This window comes from Macaca fascicularis, chromosome 9 (assembly GCF_037993035.2).
Source record: "Macaca fascicularis isolate 582-1 chromosome 9, T2T-MFA8v1.1".
In the NCBI taxonomy this organism is placed as follows: Eukaryota; Metazoa; Chordata; class Mammalia; order Primates; family Cercopithecidae; genus Macaca; species Macaca fascicularis.
In genome coordinates this window covers 108,166,349-108,188,207 of record NC_088383.1, presented here as the reverse complement: position 1 = coordinate 108,188,207, position 21,859 = coordinate 108,166,349, and the positions used below count along the sequence as shown (strand labels likewise).

The window sequence follows — 21,859 nt, the reverse complement described above, 5'->3', positions numbered from 1 at the left end:
CTTGGCCAAAGCCAGCATATATTGACGCTCCCAAGACCTTTATTCCTCGGTTGCAGGCAAGAGCAGAGCAGAGCCAGGGCGCATGTCCCTTTTGGCCCTCGGATCGGAGAAGCTGCTTGACCAGGTCACTGTGTTTTTGCTTCTTGCCACTCTTTGCCCAATCGAGGTCAGAGGATGCTTCCGTGTGGCTACCCAACGCATCACAGAGATCAGGGCTCCTGTTCAGGGAATCTACTTCAGGACTCTAGGCTTTGACAGGAGTCAACGCCTCAACTTAACCGCCCTTGCTATTGCTGCTTCAACCAGAAAAGGGCCCTGAGCGGCTGAAGTGCCTGACGCTATCAGGACAAACAAACGTGCTGTCGGTGGGAACACTACTCCAGCGCGCTCGGGGTTGGCGCTGGGGCTTTCGGGTCGGAGTCGGAGCTTGACCAGCCCTCCAGAGCCTCGCAGGGAGGGAAGTAAAAAACGAGACGCCTTGCTCTGTACCCGAGACGGTACAACGGCTTGGTTTGGATTCCTCCCTCTGCTTCCTGACCCTAGAGGGTTAAATTAGGAGGGTACAACGCCACCCTTTTCTCCTCCTTCCCGCCTGCCTCCCTCCCCTTACCTTTAAAAAGTTAAAAAATGTCTGCAGTAGAAATCTCTTAAAGGGGCGGTGCCGGTGTACGAGTTCTCTTGGCAAGAGTCACTGGGAAGGCTGGCTAGGGGCGTGAGTTCGCTCCACCAGCACCAAAACACTGAAAAAAAAAATAAGAAAAAGAAATTCAAAAAAACGAGCGAGCGAGAGAAAGAGAGGGAGAGAGAGAGAGAGAGTGTGTGTGTGTGTGGGGGGGGGGGTGGGAGGAAGGGAAAAAAAGGGGGGAAAAAGGCGGACAGACACACACTTTAGATAAGGACAATTAGTCACTAGCGAGACCAAGTAGGAGGAGAAGTTTAAATCAGAGGGATTGAATGAGGGTGCTCTGTGCCTTCCCTGAAGCCATGCCCTCCAGCAACTCCCGCCCCCCCGCGTGCCTAGCCCCGGGGGCTCTCTACTTGGCTCTGTTGCTCCATCTCTCCCTTTCCTCCCAAGCTGGAGACAGGAGACCCTTGCCTGTAGACAGAGCTACAGGTTTGAAGGAAAAGACCCTGATTCTACTTGATGTGAGCACCAAGAACCCAGTCAGGACAGTCAATGAGAACTTCCTCTCTCTGCAGCTGGATCCGTCCATCATTCATGATGGCTGGCTCGATTTCCTAAGGTAAGGCAGGGGCTCCAATGGATCATTTAAAATTTTTTAGTAACATCCCCTCAACCCCTTCCTATCCCCGATTCCAAAGGGGAAAGAAGAAAGTAAGCCAAGCAGATCTCTCAAAGAGAAGAAAGGAGGTTTTCCTCCTCCTGGATTGTGTGCTATGAGGCTGTAACTAGTGATTGGGAAAAGCAATGTTTTCTATTAAGATGCACATGTTTGCAATGCAGAAGGCATTTCAGAAACTTATCAGTTATGACTGAAAAAATGTTGTGCTTACATATATCCACAATTAGCCTCCCCGTCTCCTTCTGAAAAAGAAACAAGAGGTTCAGAGCAGTTACAAAAGCGAAGAAAAGATCTCAAACAACAAAGAGCTGAAAAGAATGAGTATGTGTGTGGGGGTGTGTGTGTATGTGCGACAGAGAGGAGTGTGTGTGTGTGTCTGTGAATGTTCAAGCGGGATTGCACGAAAAGTGGAATTTTCCACGGAAAGCTCGTTTCGTCAGTTCTCTCCCACTCTCAGACAGAAAACGAATTTAAGCAGAGGCTTGAGTGGTGGGCAAGTTGGATCGGAGTTAAATTTTTTTATTTTATATCCTCCGCTGTCATCTCCAGACTTCAGGACTTTGTAAGGCGCTTTTTATAGACGGAATGCCCCCCTCCCCCAGTTCCTCCTCCTCAAATCTCCTGCGGTAACTGCACAGTTTAGCTTTTCTTTAAAGAAAAGAAAAGAAAAAAATCCTCGCTGGGGTCACAGCGTTATAAGGGAAGCGGTAAGAGACCCAGAAATACTCCAGGGAGGCTTCGGAGATCTGAACCCCGCACCAGCGGATTAGCAAACCCGGAGGTTTGTGATTCCCTTTGCTCTAGGGCTTGTAATCTAATTGGGCTCACACTCTCCCCGGGTTGTTGCAGTTTGGCAGTTAGGCAACTACGATCCCTTCCCATCAGGGACAGAGTTGCAGTGTAAAATAAGAAATACATCCTCTGCAATGTCGAATCCAAGTGTTGAGTTTTTAAAAATTCCCTCCAAGTTGGAGCCTCAGCTGTGGGTTCCCCTCGAAGAGCCTTCAGCGCTCTCAGTCCCACTCTGCCCCGAGGCCACGTCCGTTGTGCGTCCTTCGTATTTTTCACTCCTTGCGAAATTCGAGTTTTGCTTCTTGAGGTGCGTCCGCCTCTCAGCTCTTGGGGTTGTCCCCCTGGCCCGGGTCAGGTCTGCGGATGCCGCAGGTAGCGGGAGGCGCCACGTGGAGCGCTCCTTCCACATGGAGGAAGGGCAGCCGAAGAACTGAGAGGCTGTAGCTTCCCTTGGGAGGCCGTTTCGGTTCCTGCTGGTGCGGTTGCTGCCAGGGCGGAACAGCCAGCTCTGCGCGGCCCAGCTTCCTCTTCGAAAGCTCCTTGGTGCAGCAGAGTGCGTCTCTGAGCTCGTCCGAATGTAGGGTGCAACGGAGTTTTCCGCAATGCTTGTCCCACTTGCATTGAACTCCTTCAGCTGCGCAGACCCCTTTCCCCTCCAGCTTTCTTCTTTTTAAAAATCAGCCTGTTCGCCTAATGCTTTCCTGCCTCAGAAAAGAGTCTGGAAGGCAGCTTTTCGGGGAAGAAGTCCTGGCGGAGCGCATTCGCTTTGGCTGTGCAGGCTCCTGGATGAAAGGTTGTTGGAACTGCCCTTTCCCCAGGACCGGATTCGCGCGGACGTCTCCTTTGCCACAGTAGGCCCACGCGACGCCCTGACTGTGCCTGTCCTGGAGCGCGGTCCCGGAGACTTCAGCCAAACGACCCTTCTGGTTACAAGACCCTGGGGTAGCCACGTCTCTTCTCAAAAAACTCCAAAAGCAGAGTCTGTTTTTTCTTTCTCGTATCCACCTACTTTATGATGCTCTTTAACGTCACCATTTGGATTTGGGTTTTCAGAATCTGAAACAGTAAAGCGTTAAAAAATAATTTACAGACCCGGAACTCAGCAGCCGATCCCCTCAGCATTATCAGTATCTGCATTGCTCCTTCCCTACTCCTTCCCAAAGCAGCAGCCTTTGGCTTTTAAAAACCTATTGATGGAAATCCTGACCTTAAATAGATGTAAATGCTATTGTTTTAATGCTCATTTAGTATCCCCTAACGCGCAGGTTCCACATTTCGGCTAGCTTCATTTTCCCTAGCGGTTCCAAACGGCCCCAAGTGGGAAAGAAGAAAGATGGAGCCTAACTCCGGGGTGGGGTGGGGAGGAGGATGTTACCTTTCCTGAGATCAGGCCGAATTATTTCAGGGGCCAAAGAGACTTTGCCTTTACTCTGTGTGTGTGTGCTGGTGGTGGTGGTGCGGGAGTGGAGAAGTGTTCTTGGAAAGGCAAGGGTTTACCCTGGGGATCTCTCCGTCCGGGGATTTGGGAAACAATGCGGTTTTTACAATATAGTGAAAAAGACAAATCAACTCGGACATTAAAAGAAAGAAAGTAGGAATCCACTTAAGCTCAGGCGCCGGGCCTGGTCTGAGAGAAAAAAGGCAGGTTTCACCTCCTGCACGGAGGTTTGTGGGGCCCCTGGGGCTGAGGAGGCAATGCCGGCTTTCAGCATACAGGTTTTTGGCAAGGGTCGGAAGCCAGAGGTAGGCGCGCCTAGCGCGTCTCCACCCGGAGCGCTTTCCTGGCAGTGGCAGAAGCCGGGCAACTACGCTTTAGCGCCGTGCTCGTAGCACGTACACCCACCCCGTACAAACACTCTATGAACAAATACAGTCTGTAGCCTTTAGGAGATCAGGATCTGGGTGTCTGCGGGAGGGGGCCGCTGCGGGCGCCTGGAAGCGAGAGGCATAGCCCCCGGAGTTGGGCGGTGAGGGCGGGCTGGGGCGCGGGGCACTAGCTAGAAGCTGCGGGAACGGCCAGGGGCCAGCGTGGACTACCGGCTGGGGCAGGCACAGAGCCTCTAGCCCTGGCCAGGTCACCCTCAGGGAGTAGGAAGAGGGCCCTTTTCCGTGCCCCACGCGCTCTCGTCCTGTCCCGGGGAACTTTCTTCTCTTATTCTCTTCCTCTGCAGCTCCAAGCGCTTGGTGACCCTGGCCCGGGGACTTTCGCCCGCCTTTCTGCGCTTCGGGGGCAAAAGGACCGACTTCCTGCAGTTCCAGAACCTGAGGAACCCGGCGAAAAGCCGCGGGGGCCCGGGCCCGGATTACTATCTCAAAAACTATGAGGATGGTGAGAAACTTGATTACCATTCTTTATCAGGGGAGCGGAAGCGAGCACCCGCTGGGTTTGTGTGTCTCTATGTTCGTGTGTGTGTGTGTGCGTGTGTGTGCGTGTGTGTGTGTGTGTGCGTGTGTGCGTGTGTGTGTGTGTGTATGCGCGCGCGCGCGCGTTGGGGCAGATTTGGAGAACCTGGTTGCAGGTCGCCTGAAAATGAAAAGTTGGAAGCTTCAGACGAGGAGACGCTGCAGTGTGGAACTCCTGACCTCATTGCGCAAAGGGGGTTCTCCAGGTTGTCCTCACCCAGCTGCTGGCCTTTTGCTGGGCGGCTGTCTTGGAGGCTGCTAGCGGGCTGGTCGTTTTTTGAGAAAATTCAGCCAGGTTCATAGATTATTAAAGGTCAGAGTCATATTTCTTTGCTAAAATTCTAGGCAAAGTGCCTTTCTGTTTTTCTTATTTCTTGCCTTCCTGTGATGAGGGTACAGAAGGGATTCAGCCGTTTTTGAAGTGCACTCTAAAGTATTCTGGAATAATCCCTTTTAAATTGGTCCCTTGTTGAGGAAGGTTTGGAAATCTCCACAATTAGTTCTTCTTCAGATTGCCTAATCTCAGAGTTGCATTTTTTTCTGTTTTAAAATGGGATTACAAATGCCAGCTTTCTTTCCTGACCGAATTAGGTAAGTGTTGGAAGGGCTTTGAAAACTTGAAATCCTATTTCAGTCAGAGAGGCCAATCTTTTTTGGTTTGAACAGTCTCATTTTTACTAGGGAAAAAAATGAAAATGCTATTGAAAAATTTTTGTTTAGAAGGCTAGGTGTTAACATCTATGAACTTCCTGTTTAAGTGGAGGGATGTGCTTTCAAAGAGGCACGATGGGTATTGGCGTTTCTTGAGCTATTGACACTGTTAAGATGGGATAGGAGAGGCATTAGTGTCCATTCTTGGAGGGCTTTCTCCCGGCTGTTGTTCCTTCTCATAAGTAAACTACACTTTTATATATAAAGGGCTCAGGGACAGGTTTTCAGAGCCCTCTGAATTTTGTTACATCTTGTTCTTACCAATCAGCTAAAGGAGCAAATGCCCTTGTATTTTCTTGGGCCTTCATTGAAAAGAACTTCTGGAGAGGTATTGGAATGTATTTCAAGGGTGGCTGAGGAACGTTTTTTTAAAGTGCCAGAATAAGAGAAAGAGGGCAAGGCTGAGGCTTCTTGAGTTTGGAGCATGACTAGGACTTACTCTTTTATAACATTTGCCAAAGCATGTAGGTGTTTAAGGCTATATCTTTTCAAAGATAAAAGTCATTGCTATAAAAGTGTGGATTGCAAGTGGACTTTTTGCTGTCACTCAGCATAAATGCTGAAAGGTAAAAGATAGTCTTTAACAGCACCTCTGATGGTAATTTGACCCAGAACCTTATAGCTCCCAGGGTCACTGTCAGCTCTGTGATCAGACATAAGAAGGGAGAATATTAATGGTTTTCCCAATGAGATAGCTCTTCTTCCAATCCATTTGAACTATTTCCTCTTTAGTTTGTGGGAAAACTTGTAAGAGCCCCGGGAATTGCTGGGGGTGGGGGCGGGGGTGCGGAGAAAGATTATAAGTTTAGAAATTGGTCTGTTTCTCTCAACCTTGTACCTAGGATTATGTTACATTGAGAACAATGAGATCTGCTTAAAATGAAGGCTACAATTTGTTTCCCTTTGTGAAAGGAGAAAGTGAGCATCATGGGGAGAAAAGAAATTGGCAGAAGGCAGTGCCCTGTAAAACTTCATAGAATTAAAAAAAAAAAAATAAATGGAAAAGATCCAAGAGGTCACCTTCAGTCCTTCTATCATGTCAGGGGCCAGTATAGGATCATTCCATATGGAATCCTTTTCTTGTTTTGTCCAACCTGGCATTAAATATCTCTAGGAATGTAGTTTTTCACCACTCATAGGGGAGAGATTCTTCTGTCCCATAAGCTTTTGCTGGGAAATTTCTCCTGAATTTTCCCTTTATAAGTATTTACAATTATTCCTGTTTGCATTTTTTAGACATCTATCTTCAAAATAATTTCTGCCTTTGGTGTGGGTGTTAGCTTCAAAAAAAAAAAAAAAAATGTTTCCTCATAGCTGTTTTTTATCTAGACTACCTGGATCTAATTCTTTTAAAACTTTCTTTAAAGTCAGTCCTTCCAGACACTAATCTGTTTTATTGCTCCTAGCTGAACTCCTTTTGATTTATGTTTTCCTAGTAATAAGATGCTCTGAACTATATCAGTATTTGAGACTTTAGCCGAGTTAAAGAGAATGAGAATGTCCTATTTCTGCCCTTTGAAGCTCACATATCCTTAAATTACCCCTACTGTCTTTGTTGTTGCATGTTGCATTGCAGAATTCAAGGCAAAATGTTCTTGGTATAGTCTCAGCAATTTTGAAAACATTATGCTTCCGTTGTCCCTTTTCATCTAGTGATAACTGTTATCATCACGAGCATCTTAAAGTAATTAAGCCTTCTTAGGAAATGGCCCTGTAGTAAGCACTTGGGCATAAAGGCATCTTATTAAAAGATGTATTTACTTAAACATAGTACAGAATAACAACATACATTTTGAGTAATAAGATATACCTACTGGCACATTATGAAACTGAATGATACAGTGAAGAGAAAATGGAATTTGGACTTAGGAAGCTTGCACTGCAGGCCTGGCCCTATCACTTATGAATGTGTGGCCCGGGGCTTACTGTTTATAGCATGTGGATGATGATAATTACCTACTGTGCATTGCTTCTCTGAAGGTTCTAAGAGGTAATGTTTGTAAGTTACTTTTTTTGACTGCACAACACTATAAGAAAGGTAAGGATTCTTACTTTCATTAACGACAATGTCAGCAAATTTATAATATATATTTAATGTTTTAAAGTGGGATTAAGGAGTGAGTAAGATTTCATGAGACTGAAGTTTTTGCAGAAGGCACAAGGTAGATTTATGGAATTACTTGAGAGGATTGAGAGAATGTAGGGAGAATTATCTTTAAGGAACAGAGTTGAGAACCAAAGGTGGCTTTTGTTATGTACTAATGTTAAAATGAATGGATAGTTGTAGTGTTGAGCAAAAAGCCTCCACTCTTCTGGTTAATCCGTTTATATTGCTACCCTGATATGATTTCTTTTTTTTCCTTTTTTCTTTTTTCTTTTTTTGAGATGGAGTCTCCTCTGTTGCCCAGGCTGGAGGGCAGTGGCACGATCTTGGTTTACTGCAATCTCTGCCTCCCGGGTTCAAGTGATTTTCGTGCCTCAGCCTCTTGAGTAGCTGGGATTACAGGTGTGTGCCACCATGCCCGGCTAATTTTTGTATTTTTAGTAGAGATGGGGTTTCACCATGTTGGCCAGGCTGGTCTTGAACTCCTGACCTCAAGTGATCTGCCCAACTCAGCCTCCCAAAGTGCTGAGATTATAGACATGAGCCACTGTGCCCAGCCCCTGATGTGATTTTGTTGTTCCCCTTGTTTTCCCATGAATTAATAATGCAATTAACAACTCATGTGTCTTCTGTTTTCCAAATACTTTTTGAGCACATTAATGCAACTGTATTTTCTCTAACTTTGTAAAACCACTGTTTATGTATCACTTTGGGAGTTTCACTGGTTACTCCTTTAATGCAGCTAACTATTCTACTCTATGCTTAGGCACCTTGAATTACATACACACATAGTGATGATGGAAGAAGTAAAAATAGAGTTGTTCTTTATACCCTAGGAATCTTACCGTTGCATAACTTCCTTTTTGTTCTATGTTTATGCTTTACTTGCTCTCAACAAAGAAATCTTGGGTTATTCTTCTGTTCTTAAGTTTATTTTTTCCCAGTGTTCCCCTCTTTGTATTATATTCAATGTAGTTTATTTGTATGCATGTTTTTTAAGACCATAGCTGCATCTTTAATGAAGACGTACACCATTTTTTAATGTACCTCAAAAGCCAGCTTAATATTTCTAAAATGTCATATTCATCACGTTACTCTTTTGCTAAAAACTATGGTTATTTTTGGATTGCTTACATAATATGTTCAAACTCCTCAACTTGACATTCACAACCTTTCACATTTCAGTCTCAGCTTACTTTTGCTACCCTGTGTTTCCATATACCTTTTATTACAGCCAAACTTGATTGTTCACTGTCTCCTTAAAGCACCTTTATTATCTCAACCCCATGCTTTTGTTCAGTTAGCATATGAATATGCCTTGAATGTCTTTCTCTTGGCTCAAGTCAGAGCTTACTCCATCCCATCTAGTTTTTGAAGGCCCATTGCAAATGTTCCTTATTTGCACAAAAATGTTCTTGAACAGGTCATTCCACAGTGATCTCTTCTTTCTCTAGACTGCTGTAGCTTTTACTCTTTATGCTTTTCTTTTGGCTCCTTCTGCCTTGTTTTGCCATTTAACTTCATATATATATACACATATATATACACACACACACATATATACACTATATATACACGTTCAATTTTATATATACATACATTCAACTTTATATATATACACATATATATATTTTACCTTTCCATCTAGAATGCAAATTCTTTATAGGAAGAGACCATATCTAATTATTGTATATCCACAATGTCTAGCCTTTATGATACATGGTAGATCTTCAGCAAATTTTCTTGGGTGTATACTAGGTTAAAAACACTGTGAAAGGCTCTGGGAAAATGGAGGTGACCAGTGGAGAAATGAGTGAAGGTATACATGAAGCTTCTATTCATTTTACACTTTCAACACATATTCCCATGCAGTCCATTCTTGATGCTTATTTTTTAATGACATTCTTCATGATTTTAATCATGTGCTCTTTATCTTTGGTTGTCTAAGTTGTCTTGATTTTATGCTATGTGTTAAATTAACTTTATCACCCAGTTTAAAGCCTTGTACTAGAACTACATTTAAAAAAAAATTGTATCTGTTTCTACCTTGCCTTTACTTTTGCTTTTCTTTGTTAGTCTAATGTAATTTCTATCCCTGATTTTTCAATTCCTGGTGTAACTGTGCCTTTTCACAACTTTCAAATATCTTTTATCTTTATCTCCTGAAGATTTTTCTCTTCAGAGAGCTTCTAAATTCTAAATGATGAATGTGTGTATACTTTGTAAACTCTAAGACACTGTATAACTATTATTATTCTCTTTTCTCTAGGAAGCTTTTCCACAGATGAAGTAGTTAATTCTTTTTCTTTCTAATCCCCTTCTATCAATCAAGACTTATGGTGTAAGAATAGCACAACTGCCAAAATATATATTTGCCTTGAACTTATCCACCTTCTATTATCTCATTTTCTTTCACATAATGTTTTAAAATTCTGTTACATTTAATAAGTATGTACTGATTATCTACTCTCTGTTTAGTTTCATGCCAAAGAATGGCAGAATATAAAATAAATAAAGGATGCTATCCCAAATCACCGTTAGAACACAACAGTAATAATTGCTTTAAGCAAGATACATTAATCAAGTGTTGAACTTAGTGGGTGGAACTTTAAAAGAGGATATTTGCATAGCCTTAAAGCATCTCTCTCATAATATTATTAACTAATTATTGTGGTGGTTTTAATATATGTCCACAAATTCTCCGCCTCTGGGAGGTGGAGCTTAATTCTTCTTCCCTTGAGTGTGAGTTGGATTTAAAGAAGAGAGTCTCCAAAGGGGAAAATAGTAACTTTTCACTGGAGAAACTGACAGACATCATTTTATCAGTGACTATGGTTAACATCAGCAGATAAGTCATATTGATATCATGTATTATTCTCTGATATGATATAATGAGAAGGGCACTTCACCATGTGATATTCTTTCCCCAAATCTGTAACTCTCAGTAAACATGAGAAAACATTAGTCAAACCCAAACTGGAGGATACTCTACAAGATACCTGACTTGTATTCTTCAAAAGATACTGTGTCCTGCTGTCAATGAACCAGTAGTGTAGTTGGTGAGACAACATTAACACTGATAAAACTGAAGAAAAATAGAAAGACAATTTAGAATGAAGTGCTAAGTGGAATATAATAGTTTGCCAGGGTATAACAAGAAAAGTAGAGTTGAATGCTAGTGATGCTGGTAAGCCTTAGGTGGAGTTAGATAGGTAGGTAGACCTTAGAGAGACAGAGACAAGAAGAGAGGATATGCAACTCAAGGGAAAGAGCATCAGGCAAATCCTCATATATATTTGGGCAGGAAGGAGACCACCCTGAAAGTATGTTAGAAATTATCTTAGTTCATGTGGTAGAACCATGTCAAAATATCTTTTATAGAAGCCTATTTACACATTTTTGTTAAATAGAAATGTTTATAATTAAAGAAAAATATATGAAAATAAAGTACATTAGAAATTATCCCAAAGTTCATATTGCTAGAATTATGTCTAAATTGGGTTTTAATATATTCTAATCTATTTTTCTTAACTCCAAAACATATAATCGAAGAAGAAGAAAAAGAAAGTACATGTGTGAGAGAAAAGGTTGGTTGGGTAAATCCAGATCAGATTATGGGAATCTTGAAATTTAGGCATAGTAAAATGGAATTGGCCCTAAAGGAAAAAAGAGGCTATTATAACTTATTTTACTGCACTGGAGAAGGGAAGGACACATTTTCAAGAGGGGCCTTCCATGACACTTGCTCTGTCCCATCTTCCCTTTCCAAATCACTTGACACATTCATTCCCTCCCTCTAACTAAACTGTGTTATAATAACTGCATTTGTCAAGGTTTGAGTTACAAAGCATGCTTAAAATGCAATTATTAATTAGATTAATAAAATTGAATTATTAATTAGATTCTTACATTGCAAGTTTTATAAAGTAAAAGGTCTTAAAATTTGCTTGTTATTTTATGTTATTCTTCCTTCTTTTGTAGAGTAAAAACAGGCTAGTATTTTATAATATGCATTTATTTACTCATTGAGTAGGCATCCAGTTTCAGGCCCCTGTTTGACACTGAAGCTGGGAAGATTAATGGGGCCTAGGTGTAATTGTCAAATTACGTACTACTGACTTCTTGTCACTTCAGCAGCAGCAGCCAAAAGCAGTTTTGAGAGAATTGTAGGCCCAAGAAAAGCCTTCATTCTAACTTCATCCTTGGCATTTCACAATTTGTCTGCCAATAACTTTAGAAGGATTTGATATAATTTCATATTGTATTAAAAGGCATCAGTAATCACCTGAAGTTTTTATGTATGTTTATGAAGTTTTATTTATGTTTATTTTATTCTGCCTTTTGAAATAAAAATGGATGCATTTCTGTAATACCTTTGAAATTTTGTATGCAGGCCCTGGGTGTGAGCTGCAGTTCACTATATCCCAGTAAATTTGATTTTGTATCTTAGAAAGATTTAGTCACCATGTCTAGTCACAATGTAGTCATTGTGGCCACGTGCATACTACTAGAAGTGGTACAGACCAAGAAATACTGGTCCATTACTTGTGGAGGTAGCTTAATTAATTTCAGTGAATCAGAAAAACCAGTAAATAAACCTTTTAATGCTGACCACATTTGTATAATTTACCACCTGGGTATTGGGGAAAAAGGAAATTCATCAATTTTTTTTTGTACAATGCAACTGTACTACTCTTGCCAATACCAAATTATTATTTCTTCTGCCAAATTCATTTACATTATCTCTCCTGTTCTCCCAGTCCCTACTGATGGGATGGGGACCTCATGGAAGAAAAACAGTTTCTTTCAAATAGTTTTCTGGTTTTGCTTAGCCTGCTGGTCACGTGATCTGGACTCCTATGGTCAGGAGCCGTGTCTGAGAATCCTTCATCAAAATGGATTCGATGTTAAGTATCTTAATATGGGTACTTCTTAGTTCCTTAATCATGCTTTCAGCTATCTCAGTCTATAAGACGGTAGTTTGAAACTCTGAGCTGTGTGTGTGTGTGTGTGTGTGTGTGTGTGTGTGTGTCAGAGAGAAAGAGAGTGAGAATGAATATGAGAATGAGAGAATTTGGTGTTTCATTCCCTGAACTGGTTCATCAACGGTAATTTAGGCAAAGTGAATACATACTTCTTGACTAGTGGTTAGTGCTGTTCAGGGTTTACATACCTTGTACAAGTTTGTTATTTTATCCATTGACTTTCGTGATCTGATTGAGTTGAGTTCAGTTCCATTCAGTTTTCTTCACTCTGATATCATAAAAGACAGGGTAATTTTGCTCAATTCAATAAATGTTTTTTGATTATCAATTATATATAAGCCAGACTTAGTGCTAGATATTGGGGCAATCAAGAGGAATAAACTGTACTTTCAAGAGTGCTGTGATCTTATATATTAAATATAAATTTCATAGTGCTCTCCAGTGTCCTCTCTTTAGTTAGTTATACCAATCTTTGCTTAGTTCTTAACCTCTCCACTTACATATACTATAATTTCCATGTTGAACACACATCTCCCTCTCCCCTGAAATTGAAAATTTTACCTGTTCTTGAAAGCTCTGCTCAAATTCCATCTTTCATTAAACCTTCTGCTAAGTCAGTACCCATTAATCTTTCTATCTTTCTCTGAATTTTTTCTAAAATTCTTTTCTGAAAGTGTACTCCAGTTTAGTCCAAGTACCCAGACTGACTTAAGCAGGTCATTTTTGTCCTTAGGAATTTACAATAAAAATACACTGCCATTGTTATACATACAAAAACCCATATAGACATAACCATCATCATACTGCATGGAACAGACACATTAAGTCAAAGTATTTATGTTATTTACAAGGCTAAATATATGTGTTTTGGTTATCGTGTAGCAAATAATGAAGAATGAAATATATATGCTGTATATTTTGAAAAGATGGGTGCATGTATGTATCTATATGTTTGTGTTAAAGGAATTAGGGGTTAAACTAGTACCTTATTTTCACTTGGTTTGGAATGTGAAGTTAGAAAGCTGGGAAAAGGTAAACTGCCCAGATTTGGGACATTATCTCTTAAATACTATGGAAGAATGAATGTTTCTCTGCAGCCCAATAATAGTAATAACAAAACCATAATAATAATACTTAATGTTATTGAATGCTTATTACATGCCAGGTACTGTTTTAAGCAATGTACATGCAATAATACATTAATCCTTCCATCAACCCTATGAGGAAAGTACTGTTTACCCCATTTGACAGATGGGGAAACCAAGGCACAGAGAGGTTAAGCAATTTGCCCAAGACTACCTAGCTAATGAGTTGTGCTACAGGGACTCAGTGATATCAGTCATTAAACCTTCAAGGTTAAATGGAACGTCTGCTATGAAGTATTAAATCGTTGGTAGAACCAGGATTAGATCCCAGTCCCGTACTCTCTTCACCGTGCTTAGATAAGAGAGGGATACAATCTTTTAATCATGCATTGTCTTATTTATTAGTCCTTTCATTTGTCTGGCTCCAAAACCCCTAAACTGACCATTGTGGAGCATTAAAAAAATGTGTGCCATAGGCCTTCCCATGAATATAGTCCCATGAACATATTCAAAGATCTTGTGGGTTATGACACAAATAGTTGTTAGGTAAAACAGAGAATGATAACTGCAGGAAGACACATGAACAATGGAAAGAAATGATTGTCACATTTTAGGACATGTTGAAGGAATAGAACAACTGATCCAATGTAGGAAAGGACTTGTAGTTTCTCTGGGAAGGAGGTATATTTTGGAAGCAGATGCGTTGAAGGGAATAATAGAAATGGATCAATGGTGTTATTGACGTAAGGGAAATTTCAGGAAAAAAGAGAAATAAGAATATTTGAAAAAATTATTGGACAGTTTTGAGAATATTTGAAAAAATTACTGGGCAATTTTATAATTATTTTTTACTTATACACTGAACCATACTCTGACTTATTCTTCCTTCAAGTTCTAAGCCTAATGAAGTCCTGTGAAGAGAAAAGGGAACTGATAAGGGGGATATTTCAAGAAAGCCTTTTCTTCATACCTCTTTCCCTTATCTTTCTGTTTGAACTGAGATTTTGTTAAATTCAAGTGGAGAACACAGCCATAGACACTTAAAATGAAGAAATCAAGGAACAAAGAGGTTATATAGTCTGCAAAATGTCTCAGGGGTTAAGTAACTGTACTAGTAAATGGCTGAGCTGTGGTTGACTCCAGGACAGTCTCTCTCCAAAGCTGGTGATTTTCATTTACCCCTATTATAACATAGCAGCACAGTGTTTCTCATTCCTCTACCAAGTCAGCTTCAAAGGCCCTTCCCCAAGAGGAAAGGCCTTTATATTAACTGGAGTCTGGTTTGAAAGTTTGCTTGAAAATAGGGCTAAATAATAATTATTGTTGTTTCCCCTGTGACTATTTTCATCTGATTTGGACACCTCACACCTGTTCTGTAGCATCTCAGCTGGGTTTCCTGTTATCAGCCTCTCTCCATCTTGTTGTCTGATTAACCTTTCTGAAGCTCCACTTTCCTCCTGTCATCCCTAGCTCGAAACCTTCACCGACATCCCTTGTCTGCTAGCTTAAGTTTTTGAGCTTTCCAAGGCTCCCTACAGTCAGCCTACTCTCCTTGGCCAGCTTCTTCTCTCTGCCTCCCTATAGGAACCTGTTTATTCACAAGCAGATGGTATAGCTTTTTACTTTACTTCTACCCTCTCTGACATTCTTTTCATTTCTAACCCTCTGGATATTCTACCCCATCATCTCTCTGCCACATTCTACCCATTTCTGAATTCTGCCTACTTTTCAAAGCCCTGCTCAAGTTTGTCCTCCTTTTCTATGATTCTTTACTATCTTAGCTCAAAGTGTTTAATTCATTTATGAAACACTTATTGAGCCTGAGTTTCTAAAATACTTATTGTCTGAAAATCACTCTTGTGGCTATTTTCATATTCTGCTTTATGTTCTCAGGTATTTTGTGAATGTTCATGTAAACGTGGCTCTACTCCTAGATTATAGGGCACTGCGAGAGTAGTGATTGTAACATTTCTGTAGTTTCTACAATCTAGTAAAGTGCCTTTTATGTAGTAGCTCTTCAGTAAGTACTTGTTGACTGGTTATTTCTCAATGATTTGGTAGCTAATATGCTAATAACCTCTCTTCCACTATAGTTTTTGCTTAACTTCTTATACTTTTACAGATTTATGCTTTTTATTTATTTTATTATCAGTGTATTGCATGCACATGAGTACTGTCATTAAATAATATGTACATCAAATAAAAAGTGAAAGCTGGCCAAGTGTGGTGGCTCACGCCTGTAATTCCAGCACTTTGGGAGGCTGAGGCGGGTGTATCACCTGAGGTCAGGAGTTTGAGACCAGCCAGGCCAACATGGTGAAACCCCATCTCTACTAAAAATACAAAAATTAGCTGGGCGGGGTGGCAGGCACCTGTAATCCCAGCTACTTGGGAGGCTGAGGCGAGAGAATCGCTTGAACCTGGGAGGTGGAGGTTGCAGTGAGCTATTGCACTCCAGCCTGGGCAACAAGAGTGCAACTCCGTCAAGGAAAAAAAATAAAGTGAAAACCTCCTTTTATATTCCATCCCTACTTTTTTTTTTTGAGACGGAGTCTCACTCTGTCACCAGATTGGAGCTGGAGTGCAGTGGCACAATCTCAGCTCACTGCAACCTCCGCCTCCTGGGTTCACGAGATTCTCCTGCCTCAGCCTCCAGAGTAGGTGGGACTACAGGCACGCGCCACCACGCCCAACTAATTTTTGTATTTTTAGTAGAGACAGGGTTTCACTGTGTTGGTTAGGATGGTCTCCATCTCTTTAGCTCGTGATCCGCCTGCCTCAGCTTCCCAAAGTGCTGGGATTACAGGCGTGAACCACCACACCTGGCCTCCATCCCCAATTCTACTCCATAGGTATAACCACTTTCAACAGTCTGACACGTATCTTTTCGGATCATTTGCTATGCACACAGAAGTATATACATTTTAAAGTATATAGATAGAATCACATTGTTATAAAACTTGCTTGTCTAGATAACCTTATAGTTGGTAATTATGGTCTGCTTTTCAGTGGGTAAAGAATATATGCAGAGGAACTGTTGTTTATTCTCTTTCATCGGTACTTTTTTTTTAACAAGTTATTTGTTTGTTATTTGTGCTGTAGTATCATATTTCTCTGATCTCAATTAATTCTTTCCCTGTAACATCTCTTTAAACACCATTATCCATCCTAATCCTTTTAACTATAGTACATTCTTTGGGTAAGTGTCACAAAAATGGCGATAGCAAAACCTTTTGCATCAAAATATGATATCCTTTAATAAAACAAGTGCTTTGTAAAGTTTTGGATGCAGATAGAAAGTGACACTAACATTATTTTGATTTTTGGCTGAAATAGTATATCACTATGTCATTTGTAAGAAATCCTGGCTCAGGAATTTTTGATTCTCTTTGAATATCACTCATCTCGTTAAAGGTGCTCTGCGAATTTGAATACTAGTCAGCTCACAGAGAAAGATTTTTAAATACCTCGGATAATGTTTAGTTAGAAAGAGAATAAAGAAGGCAGAAGAAGGTCACCATTTTTTAATAGCTCCCTAGCCAGTTGTTTTCAGGAGAAAAATAATTACACTCTACATTTGTAATATTTAAAGATTGTAAAAACTCCTCTGATTTTCACAGTACAGTAATCTTATTTTAAATTGGCATCTCCATTTTATAACTGAGAAAACAGACTCAAGGAAGTTGCTCAAAGTAACAGGGCTTTTAAGTAGGAGAGCTGGGATTAGAACTCAGTACTTACACCTTTAAGCATGACATTCTTAAATGAAGTTTAACAGCTAAAAGTAATCCCTCCACTCCTCTGAAGTGAACTGGGGTAGGTACTTGTGTTTTGGGGGTGGTTGGGCCAATCTGAAACAGGTTCTCTGGGAGGCTAGAGTTTCTGAGAGAGGCCATGTGTGCTTGTATCTGTGCAGGGGTGCGTTTACTTCCATGTTTTTGAACTGTCATTCATTGACAGACTCCTGAAGAAGCTGTAGAATGCCATTCTTGGAGACTTAGGACTTGAATCCCAGACCCCCTTTACAGCAGGTCCCGAACCCAAGAAACCAGTCCAGAGAATAGGAGCACTATTTGAGAGCAGTCTGTGGGATACCAAAATCACTTCAGAAACTTCAAAAAAGATTCTAAAAGCCTTTGAAATGCAGACACTCATTAGCTATCACACTGCACCCAGTGAGAGGGAGGAAGAGTCTGTTTCCTTTACTGCAGAGGAGGCCCATAGTGAATAAGCAGAGGAGTGGATAAAGAACTTGAGCTTTCTGGTGACTTAGTCACTAAGCCATGCACACTTTAAAAAATGAACATAATCACCATTGAGGTAAATCTTTGGTTATCTCTCAGTGGCCTGATAAGTATGTTATTCTCATCTGGGTGTTTATTTCTTTGTAATTGTTAGAAAAGCAGATCATGGACTTATTTGCCTGGCCATTACGAATCTCCTTGGAAAAGTAGACTTAGGGTAAATCCTGTGAGATGTAGATTCAAAAGGATCTACAGGCTGGGCTTAGCCAAATTAAAATCCATACATGAAACTAAACATGTAACCTAAAACTATTAGAAAAATAAGTGCTATTGTTTCATAGAACATTTGTAGAAGCAAATGAATGGCACCCCTGTCCAAAAGTCAGGATTTTCAACAACTTGCAGCAGAAAACTTACACTCATGAAATGTCTTCACTTGGGGTTTTTGTGTCAGTGAATGACTGAGGTCTTTTGTTTCTTTTGTTTTTCTCATGGCAATAAAGTTGAAATTTAGCAAGCTTTCAAAATGAAATTTCTCATAGAAGTTATAACCACAGGTTTTAAGTTTTCATCACCTAAATGTGGAACAGAATGATTGAAAACTTAGGGGGAGGGAAAAGAGAGTTGAGGACACATGTGGTGTGTATCAAGAATCAGTGTAAATCAGGAAGGTGTGGTAAGGGGGATTTCCTGTGTTACAGACTTGCTGAAATCATGCTTCCCCACCTTCCATCAATAAATTCCAAATGAAGGTGCTGGCCTTTCTGACACCTTGCAGAGGTAGTTTGCCCCTTACCTGACACTCTGAGTTTCCTTCAGAAAGCTTCAAGGAAACTCAGAGTGTCAGGTAAGGGGCAAACTTGTCCTTGGAGATAATGTATTCTTTGAATGTGGCAGTTACCTACCTGTAGGATGAGACCAGACTAGTGCAATCTGAGCCTGTTCTTTTTATCCCTGCTGTTGCATTCATTTCGAGTTTCCAGGTATTATAATAATAACTACCATTTGTTGATCACTTAAATGTCACAAGTACGGGACCAAGAGCTTTTCAAAGGTGATCAGATTTGGTTTTCACACCCCCACGAGGCAGGTATTATTAATTGTCCCATTTGATAGAAGCTTATAGAAGTTAATCAGTGGTTCCCAATTCTAGCTGTCCATTAGTATTAGCTAGGGGAGCTTTAAAAAATACTGGGCACAGGCACAGTGGCTCACACCTGAAGTCCCAGAACTTTGGAAGGCTAAGCCAAGAGGATTACTTGAGGCCAGGGTGTTTGAGATCAGCCTAGGCAACATAGGGAGACCCGGTTTCTACTAAACAAAAAGTTAGCTGGGCTTGGTAGCACACACCTGTAGCCCTAGCTACTTGAGAGGCTGAGGCGGGAGGATTGCTTTAGAGTGTGAGGCAGTGAGACATAATCATGCCACTGCACTCCTGCCTGGGTGACAGAGTTTGTTTCAAAAACGAACAAGCAGCAGCAGCAGGACGACGACAACAACATCAACAACAACAACAACAACAACAACAACAACAACAACAAAAACTGGGTCCTAGGCCAATTCAATCAATCTCTAGGGTGGAGCTTAGGCATTGTGATTTTAAAAAATCTCCCCAGGTAGTTCTAAAGTGCACACAGGGTAAGACCCTCTGGGTGAAGTGATTTGCCAAATGCACTTCAGCTGGTCTGTAGTGGCGTTCAACTCTAGATCCCAATATAGCCAGCTTGAATCTAAAGCCAGGCACAGCCAGCTCTTAAGGCAAAAATGCCTAAACTTTTAATGTGCATTTGAATCACCAGGGTATCTGGTAAGAAATAAGATGGCAGCCGGGCGCAGTGGCTCACGCCAGTAATCCCAGCACTTTGGGAGGCCAAGGTGGGTGGATCATAAGGTCAGGAGATCGAGACCATCCTGGCTAACACGGTGAAACCCCGTCTCTACTAAAAATACAAAAAATTAGCCGGGCGCGGTGGTGGGCGCTTGTGGTCCCAGCTACTTGGGAGGCTGAGGCAGGAGAATGGCGTGGGCCCGGGAGGCGGAACTTGCAGTGAGCTAAGATCCGGCCACTGCACCCCAGCCTGGGCGACAGAGCGAGACTCCGTCTCAAAAAAAAAAAAGAAATAAGATGGCGAATTTCTAATCAGGAGGAGGGCATTACCTGGAAGTTTGCAACAGCAAAGCTTGGTACTAGATACTAATGTTACTACTTATGGTAACCAGAGGAGAAAATATTCACGGAAAGGCAGAAACAACATGGGGAGCTGGGAGGGGCTGCCCTTGCATTTTGCTTTAGTGATGGTGGGGATCACAGGCTGATTATATCAACTTCTCAGTGTTTTGCTAGGGCTATCATAGGCTTTCCTAGGGTTTAAATAAACTGTTATGGGTTATTTTTCTATTCTTGAGAATGCTTGGGAGTTCAAGACTGTGGTGAAACTAGTAAAACTTCACTTGTTCAGGTGTTTTAATCTGTTAGGAAAAGATGTGATTGTAATTAAATTGGTCAGTTATCAAACCCTTTCTTCCTTTCTTAAAGGGGGCTGAAACAGGAATTCAGATAGATAAGAAATGATAAGATAACCATGAATTTTCACAGATACATGTTCATTCAATTAAGCACCTACTATATATCAGCATTACACTTGCTGTCCTTATAGGATACAAAAATGAATGAGACATTGTCTTGTCCTGATAGAACTTACACTTTAGTGGAAAAAAAAGACATATAGATTAGATAATGATATAGTAGAAATTATAGAGGAAGAAGCAGTAAACTTTACCTGAGATAGTTGAGGAGGACTTCACAAGTGTCACCAGACAAATTTACAGTTGTTATTGTCTCTGATTGTTGTAAATGTTTATAAGAATTTAGGTTAGGATGGGTGCAGTGGCTCATGCCTGTAATCCCAGCACTTTGGGAGGCCGAGGCGGGCAGGTCACCTGAGGTCAAGAGTTCAAGATAAGCTGGCCAATATGGAGAAACCCCGTGTCTACCAAAAATACAAAAAATTAGCCGGGCATGGTGGCAGGTGCTTGTAATTCCAGTTACTCAGGAGAGGCAGGAGAATCGCTTGAACCCCAGAGGTGGAGGTTGCAGTGAGCCAAGATCATGCCACTGCACTCCAACCTGGGCAATGAGTGAAACTCCGTCTCAAAAAAAAAAAAAAAAAAAAAAAAAAAAAGGAAAGAATTTAGGTTATTAGACTATTGCTGAGATTTTTTAAAGCTTCCTCTGCATTTCAGAATGGTTTTATAATTTTGAGATTAAAGGACCAGGTTACTCTCATCAATTACATGCATGACAAACATTTTTTAGATTAAACGTATTTTCTTCTGGAAGTAGCAACAATATCAGCAACATTATCAGACTACATTTATTGAGCACTTCCAAGGTGCTAGGCACTGTGCAAAACACTTTACAAGTATTTGTCTTACTTAACCTTCCTTTAAAAACAGCTTTATTGAGATAGAATTCACATCCTATACAATGCACATACCATTTAAAGTTTACCATTTAGTGGCTTTTCTTAGAGTTAGAGTTGTGCAGCCATTGCCATGGTCAATTTTAGAACATTTTCATTAGCCCAAAAAGAAAACTCTCACTCCTTGGCCATTTCCTCGTAACTTTTCCATCCCAGCCTTAGGCAACCACTAATCTACTTTCTGTCTCTATTGGTTTGCTTAGTTTGGATGTTTCATATTGATGGGAATCAAACAACATGTAGTCGTTTGTGACTGACTTTTTAAAATTTTATTTTACTTCAAATTCCCAGGATACATGTGCAGAAAGTGCAGGTTTGTTACCTAGGTATACATGTGGCATGGTGGTTTGCTGCATCAACCTGTCATCTAGGTTTTAAGCCCTGCATGCATTAGCTATTTGTCCTGATGCTCGCCCTCCTCTCGCCCCCAAACCCCCTGACAGACCCTGGTGTGTGATGTTCCCCTCCCTGTGTCCATGTGTTCTCGTTCAACTCCCACTTATGAGTGAGAACATGCGGTGTTTGGTTTTCTGAACCTGTGTTAGTTTGCTGAGGACGATGGCTTCCAGCTTCATCCATGTCCCTGCAAAGGACATGATTTCATTCCTTTTTATGGCTGCATAGTATTCCATGGTGTATATGTACCATATTTTCTTTATGTAGTCTGTCATTGGTGGGCATTTGGGTTGGTTCCATGTCTTTTCTATTGTAAATAGTGCTGCAGTAAACATATGCGTGTGTGCATGTGT

At 41.1% G+C, this 21,859-nt stretch overlaps 1 protein-coding gene across 2 annotated transcripts in view; it reads left to right on the top strand.

Moving 5' to 3' along the window:
* Nucleotides 1-881: 881 nt before the first annotated feature.
* Nucleotides 882-21,859, top strand: part of HPSE2 (heparanase 2 (inactive)) — a 792,642-nt gene continuing 771,664 nt past the window's right edge. For both annotated transcript variants that reach the window (XM_045361347.3, XM_005566158.5), the window contains exons 1-2: nucleotides 882-1,244; nucleotides 4,268-4,425. In XM_045361347.3, the coding sequence (XP_045217282.1) occupies nucleotides 955-1,244; nucleotides 4,268-4,425 (448 nt within the window). In that variant the 5' untranslated portion in view covers nucleotides 882-954. The remainder of the gene's footprint in view (nucleotides 1,245-4,267; nucleotides 4,426-21,859) is intronic.